Source organism: Oncorhynchus tshawytscha, linkage group LG32 (assembly GCF_018296145.1).
Source record: "Oncorhynchus tshawytscha isolate Ot180627B linkage group LG32, Otsh_v2.0, whole genome shotgun sequence".
Taxonomy (NCBI): domain Eukaryota; kingdom Metazoa; phylum Chordata; class Actinopteri; order Salmoniformes; family Salmonidae; genus Oncorhynchus; species Oncorhynchus tshawytscha.
The window spans coordinates 4,708,325-4,725,204 of NC_056460.1; the positions used below are offsets into that span (position 1 = coordinate 4,708,325).

Genomic DNA, 16,880 nt, shown 5'->3' on the forward strand with positions numbered 1-16,880 from the left:
TTGTCAGACACTTGGTTCTCGAAAGACGATTTTCTTCCTCAAAGGTGTACAGCGAATTCTACTGGCTGAAAAGCTGAAATTAGTATGACATCCTGCGATTTAAAGCATACAAACATTTTGAAATTTCACATACAAACATTCCTACTATTCAGAATGCAAGTATGGGTATTCGAACACGACCATTGTGTGTGTGTGTGTGTGTGTGTGTGTGTGTGTGTGTGTGTGTACTCGTGAGTTCTGAACTGTGTTAATATCCAGAAAGACCCTTTCCACTAGGATAGGCACAGAGTCTTTGCTGCAGATGGGCTATGGTTGATCTCATCCCTAACCTGTATGTTTACTGTAACACAAATTCAATTGGAGACAAAGAAAGTAGGGCTAACGGAAAGTAGGGCTAACGGCTAACACTACTAGGAAAGCCTGAACGTCTGTGTTTTAATTTAGAATGGACTAGTGGTGGCTAGTTTCTCCTGGTCTACTCACAGTTTAAGACTAGTTTACATTGCAGAGAACCTTAACATTGTAGCAGAGGTTTTAACCATGTTAAATGTTGAAATTGAACTACGAAGCTGGGGTTACAACTAACTACCGGGGGTTTGCTAACTACCTCGCTCTAAGAGTGCAGAGTATAAAGTCAGACAATCTGCTGTCTCAGCCACTGCCTGTCACCAAGGGAGTACCCCAAGACTCAATCCTAGGCCCCACGCTCTTCTCAATTTACATCAACAACATAGCTGTATGCAGATGATACAGTCTTAAACTCAGCTGGCCCCTCCCGGGATTTTGTGTTAAATGCTCTGCAACAAAACTTTCTTAGTGTCCTACAAGCTTTCTCTGCCCTTAACCTTGTTCTGAACACCTCCAAAACAAAGGTCATGTGGTTTGGTAAGAAGAATGCCCCTCTCCCCACAGGTGTAATTACTACCTCTGAGGGTTTAGAGCTTGAGGTAGTCACCTCATACAAGTACTTGGGAGTATGGCTAGAAGGTACACTGTCCTTTTCTCAGCACATATCAAAGCTGCTGGCTAAAGTTAAATCTAGACTTGGTTGCCTCTATTGTAATCGCTCTTCTTTCACCCCAGCTGCCAAACTAACCCTGATTCAGATTACAGAGACATAATTTATAGATCGGCCTCTTGGGGGGCTAGATGTTCTTTACCATTCGGCCATCAGATTTGTCACCAATGCTCCTTATAGGACACAACACTGCCCTCTATACTCCTCTGTAAACTGGTCATCTCTGTATACCCGTAGCAAGACACTGGTTGATGCGTTTTTATAAAAACCCTCTTAGGCCTCACTCCCCCCTATCTGAGATATCTACTGCAGGCCTCATCCTCCACATACAACACCCGTTCTGCCAGTCACATTCTGTGAAAGGTCCCCAAAGCACACATATCCCTGGGTCGCTCGTCTTTTCAGTTCGCTGCAGCTAGCGACTGGATCGAGCTGCAACAAACACTCAAACTGGACAGTTTTATCTCAATCTCTTCATTCAAAGACTCAATCATGGACACTCTTAATGACAGTTGTGGCTGATTTGCATGGTGTATTATTGTCTCTACCTTCTTGCCCTTTGTGCTGTTGTCTGTGCCCAATAATGTTTGTAACATGTTTTGTGCTTCTACCATGTTGTGTTGCTACCATGTGTTGTTGTCATGTGTTGCTGCCTTGCTATGTCGTTGTCTTGGGTCTTTCTTTATGTAGTGTTGTGGTGTCTCTCTTGTCATGATGTGTGTTTTGTCTTATATTTATATACATAAGTATAAGTCGGAAGTTTACATACACTTAGGTTGGAGTCATTCAAATTATTTTTACAACCATTCCACAAATTTCTTCTTAAACTATAGTTTTGGCAAGTCGGTTAGGACATCTACTTTGTGCATAACACAAGTCATTTTTCCAACAATTGTTTACAGACAGATTTTTTCACTTATAACTCACTGTATCACAATTCCAGTGGGTCAGAAGTTTACATACGCTAAGCTGACTGTGCCTGAATATTCCAGAAAATTATGTCATGGCTTTAGAAGCTTCTGATAGGCTAATAGACATAATTTGAGTCAATTGGAGGGGTACCTGTGGATGTATTTCAAGGCTTACCTTCAAACTCAGTGCCTCTTTGCTTGACATCATGGGAAAATCACAAGAAATCAGCTAATACCTCAGAAAAAAATTGTAGACCTCCACAAGTCTGGTTCATCCTTGGGAGCAATATCCAGATGCCTGAAGGTACCACGTACATCTGTACAAACAATAGTACGCAAGTATAAACACCATGGGACCATGCAGCTGTCATACCGCTCAGGAAGGAGACGCGTTCTGTCTCCTAGAGATGAACGTACTTTGGTGCGAAAAGTGCAAATCAATCCCAGAACAAATCAATCCCAAATTCACCCAATTTATTGTGGGAAGGTTGTGGAAGGCTACCTGAAACGTTTGACCCAAGTTAAGCAATTTTAAGGCAATGTCACCAAATACTAATTTAGTGTATGTAAACTTCTGACCCACTGGGAATGTGATGACATTCTGACATTTCACATTCTTAAAATAAAGTGGTGATCCTAAATGACCTAAATCAGGGAATTTGTACTAGGATTAAATGTCAGGATTTGTGAAAAACAGAGTTTTAATGTATTTGGCTAAGGTATATGTAAACCTCCGACTTCAACTGTAGATGTATTTTTATTTTTTTAAATCCCAGCACCCGTACCAACAGGAGGCCTTTTTCCTAAATTGTAAATAAGAATTTGTTCTTTACTGACTTGCCTAGTTAAGTAAAAGGTCAATAAAATAAACAACACATCTTCCCTCCCCTCAAAATGTCTCAGGCGATGATGACGAGGACGAGTGCGGCGAGGAGAAGCTGCCCTCCTGCTTTGATTACGTCATGCACTTCCTCACCGTCTTCTGGAAGCTCCTGTTCGCATTTGTGCCGCCCACCGACTACTGGAATGGCTGGGCCTGCTTCGTGGTCTCCATCAGTATGATTGGCCTGCTCACCGCCTTCATTGGAGACCTGGCCTCCCACTTTGGCTGTACCGTGGGCCTCAAGGACTCCGTGACCGCCGTGGTGTTTGTGGCGCTCGGGACGTCTGTGCCAGGTGCGTTCCATACATGCTGCAATACACCCAGACACACATACACACGCAAAGACATATTCACAAACTCTGGGTCTTATGAAGACTCTGTCACCAGTCTGGTGTTTGCGGCATTGGGACACCAGGCTAGTAACATACACCATCTAGCTCTTTTACTCTCATGACAGGTTTTTATTATAATTAGGCAAAAAAGTATTTAGTCAGCCACCAATTGTGCAAGTTCTCCCACTTAAAAATATGAGAGAGGCCTGTAATTTTCATCATAGGTACACTTAAACTATTACAGACAAATTGAAAAAAAAAAATCCAGAAAATCACATTGTAGGATTTTTAATGAATTTATTTGCAAATGATGGTGGAAAATAAATATTTGGTCAATAACAAAAGTTATCTCAATACTTTGTTATATACCCTTTGTTGGCAATGACAGAGGTCAAGCATTTTCTGTAAGTCTTCACAAGGTTTTCACACACTGTTGCTGGTATTTTGGCCCATTCCTCCATGCAGATCTCCTCTAGAGCAGTGATGTTTTGGGGCTGTTGCTGGGCAACACGGACTTTCAACTCCCTCCAAAGATTTTCTATGGGGTTGAGATCTGGAGACTGGCTAGGCCACTCCAGGACCTTAAAATGCTTCTTACGAAGCCACTCCTTCATTGCTCGGGCGGTGTGTTTGGGATCATTGTCATGCTGAAAGACCCAGCCACGTTTCATCTTCAATGCCCTTGCTGATGGAAGGAGGTTTTCACTCAAAATCTCACGATTACATGGCCCCATTCATTCTTTCCTTTACACGGATCAGTCTTCCTGGTCCCTTTGCAGAAAAACAGCCCCAAAGCATGATGTTTCCACCCCCATGCTTCACAGTAGGTATGGTGTTCTTTGAATGCAACTCAGCATTCTTTGTCCTCCAAACACGACGAGTTGAGTTTTTACCAAAAAGTTCTATTTTGGTTTCATCTGACCATATGACATTCTCCCAATCTTCTTCTGGATCATCCAAATGCTCTCTAGCAAACTTCAGACGGGCCTGGGCATGTACAGGCTTAACCAGGGGGACACGTCTTGCACTGCAGGATTTGAGTCCCTGGCGGCGTACTGTGTTACTGATGGTAGGCTTTGTTACTTTGGTCCCAGCTCTCTGCAGGTCATTCACTAGGTCCCCCCGTGTGGTTCTGGGATTTTTGCTCACCGTTCTTGTGATCTTTTTGACCCCACGGGTTGAGATCTTGCGTGGAGCCCCAGATCGAGGGAGATTATCAGTGGTCTTGTATGTCTTCCATTTCCTAATAATTGCTCCCACAGTTGATTTCTTCAAACCAAGCTGCTAACCTATTGCAGATTCAGTCTTCCCAGCCTGGTGCAGGTCTACAATTTTGTTTCTGGTGTCCTTTGACAGCTCTTTGGTCTTGACCATAGTAGAGTTTGGAGTGTGACTGTTTGAGGTTGTGGACAGGTGTCTTTTATACTGATAACAAGTTCAAACAGGTGCCATTAATACAGGTGGAGGACAGAGGAGCCTCTTAAAGAAGAAGTTACAGGTCTGTGAGAGCCAGAAATCTTTCTTGTTTGTAGGTGACCAAATACTTATTTTCCACCATAATTTGCAAATAAATTCATTAAAAATCCTACAATGTGATTTTCTGGATTTTTTTTCTCATTTTGTCTGGCATAGTTGAAGTGTACCTATGATGAGAATTACAGGCCTCTCTCATCTTTTTAAGTGGGAGAACTTGCACAATTGGTGGCTGACTAAATACTTTTTTGCCCCACTGTATGTAGGGTTTATATGAAGTGTTCTTGAATAGTACACTATGTCATAGCTCTTGTCATGCATTGACATCTAATTTCAGATCTGTGTTACCCTATCACCATTCCCAATTCTTATTTTTCGTCCTCTCCCTTTCTCTTTATCTCTCTCTCTCCCCCAGACACATTTGCCAGCAAGGTAGCTGCAATCCAGGACCAGTATGCCGATGCCTCCATCGGCAACGTAACGGGCAGCAATGCCGTCAACGTCTTCTTGGGCATCGGCGTGGCCTGGTCCATCGCTGCCATCTACCACAATTCCAAGGGCAACGACTTCCGGGTGGACCCGGGCACCCTGGCCTTCTCCGTCACCCTATTCACCATCTTCGCCTTTGTCGCCGTGGCCGTGCTCATGTACCGGCGCCGGCCCGAGATTGGGGGCGAGCTGGGTGGGCCCCGTGGCCCCAAAATCGCAACCACATGTCTCTTCTTCAGCCTGTGGCTCATGTACATCGTCTTCTCCTCCCTGGAAGCTTATTGCCACGTCAAGGGCTTCTAACTTCTCTATAAAGTATCTGAAAGCAAGATTCAAAAAGGGATCATTAAAAGATCTTCGAAAGCTTCTTAGTCTTTGAAAGCTTCTATAAGGTCTAATAAAGCTATTCAAAAGTATTTGAAAGCTTCTAAAGTATATTTTAAAGCTATTTAGTCTTTTAAAATCTTCTAAAATAAATGTAAATGCTTCTAAAAAGAACCACTTTATTGACATCCTACGCCATTGACTTCCATGTCCCTTTATCCTAAATCTAACATCCATGACTCTGCATACCCTTCTCGTCCTATGCTTAAGCCATCTACTGCCACATCCAAGACATCCAAAGCATCCACTACTACAACTAAGGCCTCTGAACCAACACCAGCCGGATGGTGGCCCAAAAATACTTTTTTTTAAAAACTATTCATTTAGTGTTTGTTCTCTAGCTCCTTCAATCCTGTTGTTGCAGCTTTATTTTAAGTTTAAGCTATCTGTTGACTTTCATTGGATCAAGACTCCTAAGGCTGTGTATCCAAAATGTTACTTTCAGATGAAGCAAAAACGTGTGCTTTTTTGGTTATACAGAACTTCAAAGCTGGGCATAAAAGTGCTGCTGGTTGGCATCCACAATTTCTGTTCAGTGCTCCCCCCCCAAAAATAGATAAATTTGTCATAATATTCCTGTAGCCAGAAACGTGAGTGATTGTTTAAATGCAAAGAGCATATGGATGAAAAATGCATAGTTACTTAGGTAAAAACTTGAATGAGGCTATAGCTCATTTTATGATATCCACTGTACTGTTGCAGTGATGACTGTACCTCTAATATTATAGAAAGTAAAAAAAACTTTCCTTACAAGAAGAATGTCTTGATATAAAATGTCACCAATGCACATGTTACATATTATAATTTTTTCCCCACTAAACATTTATCAGCAACAATACTATAACACTAGACAAGTAGAGTGTGGACTACAATACACCGAGATCTTTTGTTAAAAGGTGATCTAAATTTTCACTAAAATGCATTTACCACAATTTACAAATGAAATATCATTGTAAAACAAAAAATAAACTGCGTGAATTGAAATCAACAAGTTGTTTTATCAACAAAAAAAATCTAATTGGAAGGAATGAGCCTAGATATTATTCAGTGAAAGATTTTTGAAAATGTTTTTAGGAAAATGAACCAACCTTTTCTAGCGTGGTTGGACAGGTTGAAGCTCTTTTGATATTCTTATCAGACCTCTTATGACAAGTATTATATCCTATACAGTATGGATTTTCCATTTTTGGGTGAATAGGGCTTTTAAGACTTCTATCATACTGCAGTAAGAAGATAAAGTCCAGAAAATATATAGTATGCCATGTATGGGCAACTTTTGTAGGCCTGCGGATCAATTACACTTAAAAAATTAAAATAAAATAAAAATTCTTAGGAGTTTAGTCGGGGTCTCAACTCACTGTTGAGGGTTAGAATAAAGAATACACAAGATGCAATTTAGAAATGTGGTTGTGCATCAGCAGTCACTCAATTAGCCCATGTCAGCTAAATGTTTTTTGATTGGTAAGTGACCAGCTATCTAAACTTGTAGTAAGCATGGTTGAATTACCGACCGGCGTGGGGCCCTTTGATCATCAGTTATCATATTAAAACTGCTGATATTTGCATCCACCCTATGGTAAAATGTGTAGAATTTCAGGAAATGAGTTATAAAATAAAAATATATTCTCTCTGCCCAGTGGCAAAATGTGTAGATTTGCAGAGAACATGCTTTAAAACGGTAATTTTTTCTCTACACCCCATGGCAAAATGTGTAGAATTGCAGAGAACATGCTTTAAAACGGTAATATTTTCTCTACACCCCATGGCAAAATGTGTAGAATTGCAGAGAACATGCTTTAAAACGGTAATATTTTCTCTACACCCCATGGCAAAATGTGTAGAATTGCAGAGAACATGCTTTAAAACGGTAATATTTTCTCTACACCCCATGGCAAAATGTGTAGAATTGCAGAGAACATGCTTTAAAACGGTAATATTTTCTCTACAACCCATGGCAAAATGTGTAGAATTGCAGGAAATTAACTTTAAAACTTCAAATGTTTCTCTTCGCTGTCACAGGGGTGCTTTGCTGGCGGGGGGTACGCAGACCCACGAACCACTGCAGCCCCTCATGATGAGTTCCGTTGTCCATCCCTGTAGTAAACTATCAAGATCTCCAACACAGAGACTGCCAATCCCTTTATATATGTGATGTCCATAGCATCTTTCATTTTGTCTGTTAACTATCACAGGTGACAGACAAAACAACACAAACTCTACAGTTGTGCTTCTTTCATAGAAAAGTCATCAAAAATGTATTGCGTGTCAAGTTGTCATACGTTGTTGTTGATTCTTTGTCCAGGTGTGCGGCGATGTTCACTTTAGCGCTGTGGTGAGCATAGTGTGCTAGTGTTAACTGACTGAATAATCCTCAATGTTGGATTATCAATGTGCTAATTGTAAACTATATGCATGAGTGTAAACATAACTGTATATCATAAGCCGTAGTTATCATTAACATTAGGGACACATTTTAATAATGAGTAGTAATGGATTTGGGTTCATTGAGTTTGTTTTTGTGTGTTTGCTCCTAGAACAATGTTATCTGAAAGACTACACTTCTTTAAAGTAATTTGAACAAATAATTTTTTATTTGTATGAAAGGCAATATCTCATACTCTTGTGTTGATGAAATAGGTATTTGTACTGTCCAAAACTATAGTTTGCTGATGTCAAGTTTGCGGAAAAGACGAAGCAGTACTTTGTCTGTGTTATCTGTTTTTGTATATAGTGTACAGTGTTGTCAAAGTGAGGTAGTTGGCCTCAATGTTGAAAATATAAGATTCAAGCTATTTATTTTCCTACCCTTTGGGGACACAATAATAGCTAATGTTGCCTTCCAGGGGAGCCATGTTTGAATTGACTTTCTCCCCTCTATTTTCCTGAATGAGTCTGGGTGGTTCTTGTCCTTGTTGAGGTATTTTGATCATTTCTTGCGATGGAAGTTGTCTTGTCGTCAATACATTCAGGGGCCAAAACGGATACTACATGTCTACTACAGAGTGAATTCAGCCAAATCTAAAAGAAATAAGCATCACTTTACCAGTACTGTGTGAATGTATGGTATTGTAACTTCTTGCACAGTTTTGACTGGTTTAAACAAAACAAAAGGAATCCAGCCCAATTCTTTCTCTCACATTTAAGAACATTGATTCCCTATTAGGACAGCTGATGCATAAAAAATAGCCATATTATGTCTTCTGTTTATTTCACTTTTCTCATTGTCCCTATTGGTGATGTCACACACATTGACACAATTGTATTGATTCACTCTTCCTCAACTTGTCACAAGCATAGGCCCATCTCTAGACGAATTGTTCTATGTATTAACATTGGTTATATATACTGTACAGCCTTGTCCCCTTCTGTAACTGTGCTGTAGCCAACTTTCTATTCTTCCATCCTTTTCAAGCTATACATACACTATATATACAAAAGTATGTGGACACCCCTTCAAATTAGTGTATTTGGCTATTTCAGCCACACCAGTTCCTGACAGTTGTAGAAAATCGAGTACACAACCATGCAATCTCCATAGACAAACATTGTCAGTAGAATGGCCTTACTGAAGAGCTCATGTCACATGTCACATGTCACCGTCATAGGATGCCGACTTTACAACAAGTCAGTTCTTCAAATTTCTGTCCTGCTAGAGCTGCCCCGGTCAACTGTAAGTGCTGTTATTGGGAAGTGGAAACATCTTGGAGCAACAACGCCTCAGCCGCGAAGTGGTAGGCCACACAAGCCCACAGAACGGGACCGCTGAGTGCTGAAGCGCGTAGCGCATAAAAATCGTCTGTCCTCGGTTGCAACACTCTCTACTGAGTTCCAAACTGCCTCTGGAGGCACCATCAGCACCATAACTGTTTGTCAGGATCTTCATGAAATGTGTTTCCATGGCTGAGCAGTCGCACACAAGCCTAAGAACACACACGCAATGCCAATTGTTGGCTGGAGTGGTGTAAAGCTCGCCTCCATTGGACTCTGGAGCAGTGGAAACACGTTATTTGGAGTGATGAATCACCCTTCACCATCTGGCAGTCTGATTAATCTGGGTTTGGCGGATGCCAGGAGAACACTACCTGCATAGTGCCAACTGTAAATTTTGTGGAGGAGAAATAATGGTCTGCGGCTGTTTTTCATGGTTCGGGCTAGGGCCCTTAGTTCCAGTGAAGGGAATCTTAATGTTACAGCATACAATGACATTCTAGAGATTCTGTGCTTCCCACTTTGTGGCAACAGTTTGGGGAAGGCCCTTTCCTGTTTCACATGACAATGTCCCAGTGCACAAAGTGAGGTCCATACAGAAATGGTTTGTCGAGATCGGTGTGGAAGAACTTGACTGGCTTGCATAGAGCCCTGACCTCAACCCTATCGAACACCTTTGGGATGAATTGGAATGCGGACTATGAGCCAGGCCTAATCGCCAAACATCAGTGCCCGGCCTCACTAATGCTCTTGTGGCTGAATGGAAGCAAGTCCCCACAGCAATGTTACAACATCTAGTGTAAAGCCTTCCCAGCAGAGTGGAGGCTGTTATAGCACCAAAGGGGGGACTAACTCTATACTAATGCCCATGATTTTAGAATGAGATGATCGACAAGCAGGTGTCCACATACCTTTGGTTATGTAGTGTACATCTTGGTATGACAAGGAACGAACACAGAGAGGATTTGGCAAAAGCGCAAACAGACTGGACCACCAGGCTGGGTAATACAAACACCATATTTCTCTCAGAATGCTTGTTCTATAGGTTTCATTTCATTTTTTTTATTTTATTTATCAGGGTTTTTGGTTTAAATGTATTTGTTTGCTGTAAAATGTATTTGAATGTCATGATTTTTCTTTCACTGTGCATGCAAAACAGGAGGTAATGTGTACCAAGGCTCAATTAGTTCTGTCACAGAAAATAAAAGTTTTGAAACCTAGCTTGTTTCTAGGAAATCAGTAGAGTTGTTATTGGTGTGTACATGATTGTGTATGATGTTAGGAGTTGGGTATTTGGTCAAATAGATATTTCTGATAAACAGTAAGTTGGCTCCCCCTTCTGGTACACCTAGCTGATACTGTATTGACAAACGCTTAAGATACATATTACTTTATTCCTTTACAGGACTTTTACTTTTTTCCCCATATTTTCTTTTAAAGATTTGTATAATTTTGAAAAAATGACTGAATATTAATCTAATCGTATAAAATGTCCTTTAAACGTCTCTTTGTGTGCAGGTCAACCAGGAGAGATTCATGAAATGGCAATCTGCAGTTCAAACAATGACAAAGCGGTCACCCTTTAGTCGGGGCCATGGATGCAAGGACTGACCATCCATCAAATCAAAATGATAGTTTTACCCATGTTTTGAAGCTATACACTGTTTGTTTACAATTACATTGTTTACAAATAATGGAGTGAAACAAACGTACCTTTTACGGTCCTGATGGGGTTAGATGTTTCTTATAACTCCTTCATGCAGCAAGATGGTGACACGCTGAAATGACACTTCTTGATCTGCAAATGCGCCACTGAGCATTCTCATAAGGGAACAATGCGATGATGTCATCGATGGCTTCGTCCATATTTTTTACAGTCTGTGGGTTAGACAGTTGAACTAAAGTACATAAGGCATTTATAGGTTATGTTCTTCAAGAATCAATGGCTTTATATTATTAATTTAAAAGTCCACTAATGGAAGTAGCAGTTGCAGATTGCCCAGCTGATGGAAAGAGTTGAAAAACCAGAGGCCGGGGAATTCAACAAGAGAGGAGGTTTCACTCAACCCAAAGTCTGTCCATGAAAATAAGCACACGAAGTGAGGATTTTTTTGTGTGGAGGTCAAGAAGACTGTCAAATTTGGACAACAAAAAATGTAATTGCTAATTTTCTAAGTGAGGCTTATTTGATCGAAAAGGAGTTTCGTAATTGTTAGGTTGTTAGGAATGCACTGATATGGATGCATATGCCATTTTGGCAACTTTTGAAAAAAACAACTTTATATAGGAGTTATCTGTTATCATAAAGATAGATAGAGGACTTATGATGGATATAATCTATTTAGCATGGACATTGCAATGGAGAGCTTCCATGATTTTAAAGTAGCCAACTGGGTGGGGATTCTTATGAGTTGGGAGCAATCAGCCAATGAAGAAGAAGATAAATGACTACTTTCAAATGGAGCCTCAATGGCGCTACCCATGCTGTCACAGATGCTATAATGGCACAGATACAAATTTGAGTCCTCCATCTATCTCTATGGTCTGTTGTTCATACGCATATCTGCACTCTCATTGGCTAGAATGGTCCCACCTGATTTTGCCTTCTCCCGCCTGCCTTCCATCTTTGAGGACATGTATTTCCATTGTTGTACTGTTGAAAGTTGTACTGTTACAATAGTTTGTAAGATGATTAACTTTAGGCTATTTACTGTATTACAAAAGTATTGTTGAATTGTGTTTTGCTGACAGCGCAACTTAATATCAACATTTGAAGGAGATGTGTCTTTTGTATCACTGACTTCGTCTGGCTTTAATTCCAGTTTGTCCACAAATTAATAGTTGATATGTTGATGTCTCCATCTCAACCAAGAATACTTAGTTAAAGAATAGGACTAAATCAAATCAAACTTTATTTAAAGTGCATTTACATTCTAATTTGATTTAGTCTATTCTTTAACTTGTACTTTTGTTTGAGATGGAGATGTGAGAATGGCCGCCGACAGAGATGGCCACCTCGCTTTGCGTTCTTAGGAAACTATGCAGTATTTAGTTTTTTATGTATTATTTCTTACACTGTTACCCCAGGAAATCTTAAGTCTTATTACATACAGCCGGGAGGAACTATTGGATATAAGAGCAACGTCAACTTACCAACATTACGACTAGGAATACGGATCCTCTGTTGGACCACCACCCAGGACAATGGATTAGATCCCAGTAGGTGACCCAAAACAACGGCGACGCAGAAGGGGCAGACGGAGCCGTTTTCTGGTCAGGCTCCGTAGACGGGCACATCGCTCACCTCTCCCGAGTATACTATTCGCCAATGTCCAGTCTCTTGACAATAAGGTTGAGGAAATCCGAGCAAGGGTTACCTTCCAGAGAGACATCGCGAAAACAGGGCTCATTCGGGATATGTTATCAGAGTCGGTACAGTTACCCGGTGTCTTCACGCATCGCACCGACAGAAACAAACATCTCTCTGGTAAGAAGAAGGGCGGGGGTGAATGCCTTATGATTAACGAGTCGTGATGTGATCATAACAATATACAGGAACTAAAGTCTTTCTGTTCACCTGACCTAGAATTCCTTACAATCAAATGACGACCGCATTATCTACCAAGAAATTCTCTTTGATTATTTTTTTTTTTTTTAATTATTTTTTTATTTCACCTTTATTTAACCAGGTAGGCAAGTTGAGAACAAGTTCTCATTTACAATTGCGACCTGGCCAAGATAAAGCAAAGCAGTTCGACAGATACAACGACACAGAGTTACACATGGAGTAAAACAAACATACAGTCAATAATACAGTATAAACAAGTCTATATACGATGTGAGCAAATGAGGTGAGAAGGGAGGTAAAGGCAAAAAAAGGCCATGGTGGCAAAGTAAATACAATATAGCAAGTAAAACACTGGAATGGTAGATTTGCAATGGAAGAATGTGCAAAGTAGAAATAAAAATGATGGGGTGCAAAGGAGCAAAATAAATTAATTAATTAAATACAGTAGGGAAAGAGGTAGTTGTTTGGGCTAAATTATAGGTGGGCTATGTACAGGTGCAGTAATCTGTGAGCTGCTCTGACAGTTGGTGCTTTAAGCTAGTGAGGGAGATAAGTGTTTCCTGTTTCAGAGATTTTTGTAGTTCGTTCCAGTCATTGGCAGCAGAGAACTGGAAGGAGAGGCGGCCAAAGAAAGAATTGGTTTTGGGGTGACTAGAGAGATATACCTGCTGGAGCGTGTGCTACAGGTGGGAGATGCTATGGTGACCAGCGAGCTGAGATAAGGGGGGACTTTACCTAGCAGGGTCTTGTAGATGACATGGAGCCAGTGGGTTTGGCGACGAGTATGAAGCGAGGGCCAGCCAACGAGAGCGTACAGGTCGTAATGGTGGGTAGTATATGGGGCTTTGGTGACAAAACGGATTGCACTGTGATAGACTGCATCCAATTTGTTGAGTAGGGTATTGGAGGCTATTTTGTAAATGACATCGCCAAAGTCGAGGATTGGTAGGATGGTCAGTTTTACAAGGGTATGTTTGGCAGCATGAGTGAAGGATGCTTTGTTGCGAAATAGGAAGCCAATTCTAGATTTAACTTTGGATTGGAGATGTTTGATATGGGTCTGGAAGGAGAGTTTACAGTCTAACCAGACACCTAAGTATTTGTAGTTGTCCACGTATTCTAAGTCAGAGCCGTCCAGAGTAGTGATGTTTGACAGGTGGGTAGGTGCAGGTAGCGATCGGTTGAAGAGCATGCATCTAGTTTTACTTGTATTTAAGAGCAATTGGAGGCCACGGAAGGAGAGTTGTATGGCATTGAAGCTTGCCTGGAGGGTTGTTAACACAGTGTCCAAAGAAGGGCCAGAAGTATACAGAATGGTGTCGTCTGCGTAGAGGTGGATCAGAGACTCACCAGCAGCAAGAGCGACCTCATTGATGTATACAGAGAAGAGTCGGTCCAAGAATTGAACCCTGTGGCACCCCCATAGAGACTGCCAGAGGTCCGGACAGCAGACCCTCCGATTTGACACACTGAACTCTATCAGAGAAGTAGTGGGTGAATCAGGCGAGGCAATCATTTGAGAAACCAAGGCTGTCGAGTCTGCCGATGAGGATGTGGTGATTGACAGAGTCGAAAGCCTTGGCCAGATCAATGAATACAGCTGCACAGTAATGTTTCTTATCGATGGCGGTTAAGATATCGTTTAGGACCTTGAGCGTGGCTGAGGTGCACCCATGACCAGCTCTGAAACCAGATTGCATAGCAGAGAAGGTATGGTGAGATTCGAAATGGTTGGTAATCTGTTTGTTGACTTGGCTTTCGATTATAATCACAGCCGTGTATATCCTCCCCCAAGCAGACACCTCGCCCACCCTGAAAGAACTTCATTGGACTCTATGTAAACTGGAAACCATATATCCTGAGGCTGCATTTATTGTAGCTGGGGATTTTAACAAAGCTAATATGAAAAGAAGTCTCATAAATTTTATCAGCATATCGAATGCGCGACCCAGGCTGGCCGCATTCTGGATCATTGCTACTCTAACTTCTGCAACGCATACAAAGACCTCCCTCGCCTTCCTTTTGGGAAATCTGACCAAGACTCTATTTTGTTGCTCCCAACCTATAGACAGAAACTAAAACAGGAAACTCCCGTGCTCAGGTCTGTTAAACGCTGGTCTCGACCAATCAGATTCCACACTTCAAGATTGCTTCGATCACGTGGACTGAGATATGTTCCGGATAGCCTCAGACAACAACATTGATGTATACGCTGATTCGGTGAGCAAGTTCATTACCAAGTGCATCGGTGATGTTGTACCCACTGAGACTATTAAAACCTTCCCCATCCAGAAACCGTGGATTGATAGCAGCATTCGCGCAAAACTGAAAGCGCAAACCACCGCTTTTAATCATAGCAAGGCGACCGGAAACATGACCGAATATAAACAGTGTAGCTATTCCCTCCTCAAGGCAATCAAACACGCTAAGCGTCAGTATAGAGACAAAGTAGAGTCGCAATACAACGGCTCAGACACAAGACGTATGTGGCAGGGTCTACAGTCAATCACGGATTACAAAAAGAAAATCAGCCCCGTTGCGGACACCGACATCTTGCTCCCAGACAATTTAAACAACCTCTTTGCTCGCTTTGAGGACAATGCAGTGCCACTGACACAGCCCGCTACCAAAACCTGCGGGCTCTCCTTCACCGCAGCCAATGTGAGTAAAACATTTAAACATGTTAACCCTCGCAAGGCTGCTGGCCCAGACGGCATCCCTAGCCGCGTCCTCAGAGCATGTGCAGACCAGCTGGCTGGTGTGTTTACAGATATATTCAATCAATCCCTATCCCAGTCTGCTGTTCCCACATGCTTCAAGAGGGCCACCATTGTTCCTGTTCCCAAGAAAGCTAAGGTAACTGAGCTAAACGACTATCTCCCCGTAGCACTCACTTCTGTCACCAAGAAGTGCTTTGAGAGACAAGTCAAGGATCATATCATCTCCACCCAACCTGACACCCTAGACCCACTCCAATTTCCTTACCGCCCAACTTGTCCACAAAAGACACAATCGCAATCACACTGCACACTGCCCTAACCCATCTGGACAAGAGGAATGTAAGAACGCTCTTCATTGACTATAGCTCAGAATTTAACACCATAGTACCCTCCAAAGTCGTCATTAAGCTCGAGACCTTGGGTCTCGACCCCGCCCTGTGCAACTGGGTCCTGGACTTTCTGACGGGCCACCCCCAGGTGGTGAAGGTAGGAAACAACATCTCCACCCCGCTGATCCTCAACACTGGGACCTCACAAGGGTGCGTTTTCAGCCCTCTCCCGTACTCCCTGTTCACCCACGACTGCGTGGCCATGCACGCCTCCAACTCAATCATCAAGTGCACAAGAAAGCCCGACGACACTACAGTGGTAGGCTTGATTACCAACAACGACGAGACGGCCTACAGGGAGGAGGTGAGGGCCCTCGGAGTGTGGTGTCAGGAAAATAACCTCACACTCAACATCAACAAAACAAAGGAGATGATCGTAGACTTCAGGAAACAGCAGAGGGAGCACCCCCCTATCCACATCGACGGGAGAGAAGGTGGAAAGTTTTAAGTTCCTCTGCGTACACATCACAGACAAACTGAAATGGTCCACCCACACAGACAGCGCCTCTTCAACCTCAGGAGGCTGAAGAAATTTGGCTTGTCACCAAAAACACTCACAAACTTTTACAGATGCACAATTGAGAACATCCTGTCGGGCTGTATCACCGCCTGGTACGGCAACTGCTCCACCCACAACCGTAAGGCTCTCCAGAGGGTAGCACAACACATCACCGGGGGCAAACTACCTGCCGTCCAGGACACCTACACCACCCGATGTCACAGGAAGGCCATAAAGATCATCAAGGACAACAACCACCCGAGCCACTTTCTGCACACCCCGCTATCATCCAGAAGGTGAGGTCAGTACAGGTGCATCAAAGCTGGGACCAAAAGACTGAAAAACTATCTCAAGGCCATCAGACTGTTAAACAGCTATCACTAACATTGAGTGGCTGCTGCCAATATACTGACTCAAATCTCTAGCCAGTTTAATAATTAAAAATTGGATGTAATAAATGTATCACTTGTCACTTTAAACAATGCCACTTTATATAATGTTGACAT

At 42.1% G+C, this 16,880-nt stretch overlaps 1 protein-coding gene across 2 annotated transcripts in view; it reads left to right on the forward strand.

Moving 5' to 3' along the window:
* Positions 1–7,222, forward strand: part of LOC112230454 (sodium/calcium exchanger 1) — a 54,227-nt gene extending 47,005 nt beyond the window's left edge. For both annotated transcript variants that reach the window (XM_024396777.1, XM_024396778.1), the window contains 2 exons: positions 2,833–3,105; positions 5,033–7,222. In XM_024396777.1, the coding sequence (XP_024252545.1) occupies positions 2,833–3,105; positions 5,033–5,409 (650 nt within the window). In that variant the 3' untranslated portion in view covers positions 5,410–7,222. The remainder of the gene's footprint in view (positions 1–2,832; positions 3,106–5,032) is intronic.
* The last annotated feature ends 9,658 nt before the right edge of the window (positions 7,223–16,880 follow it).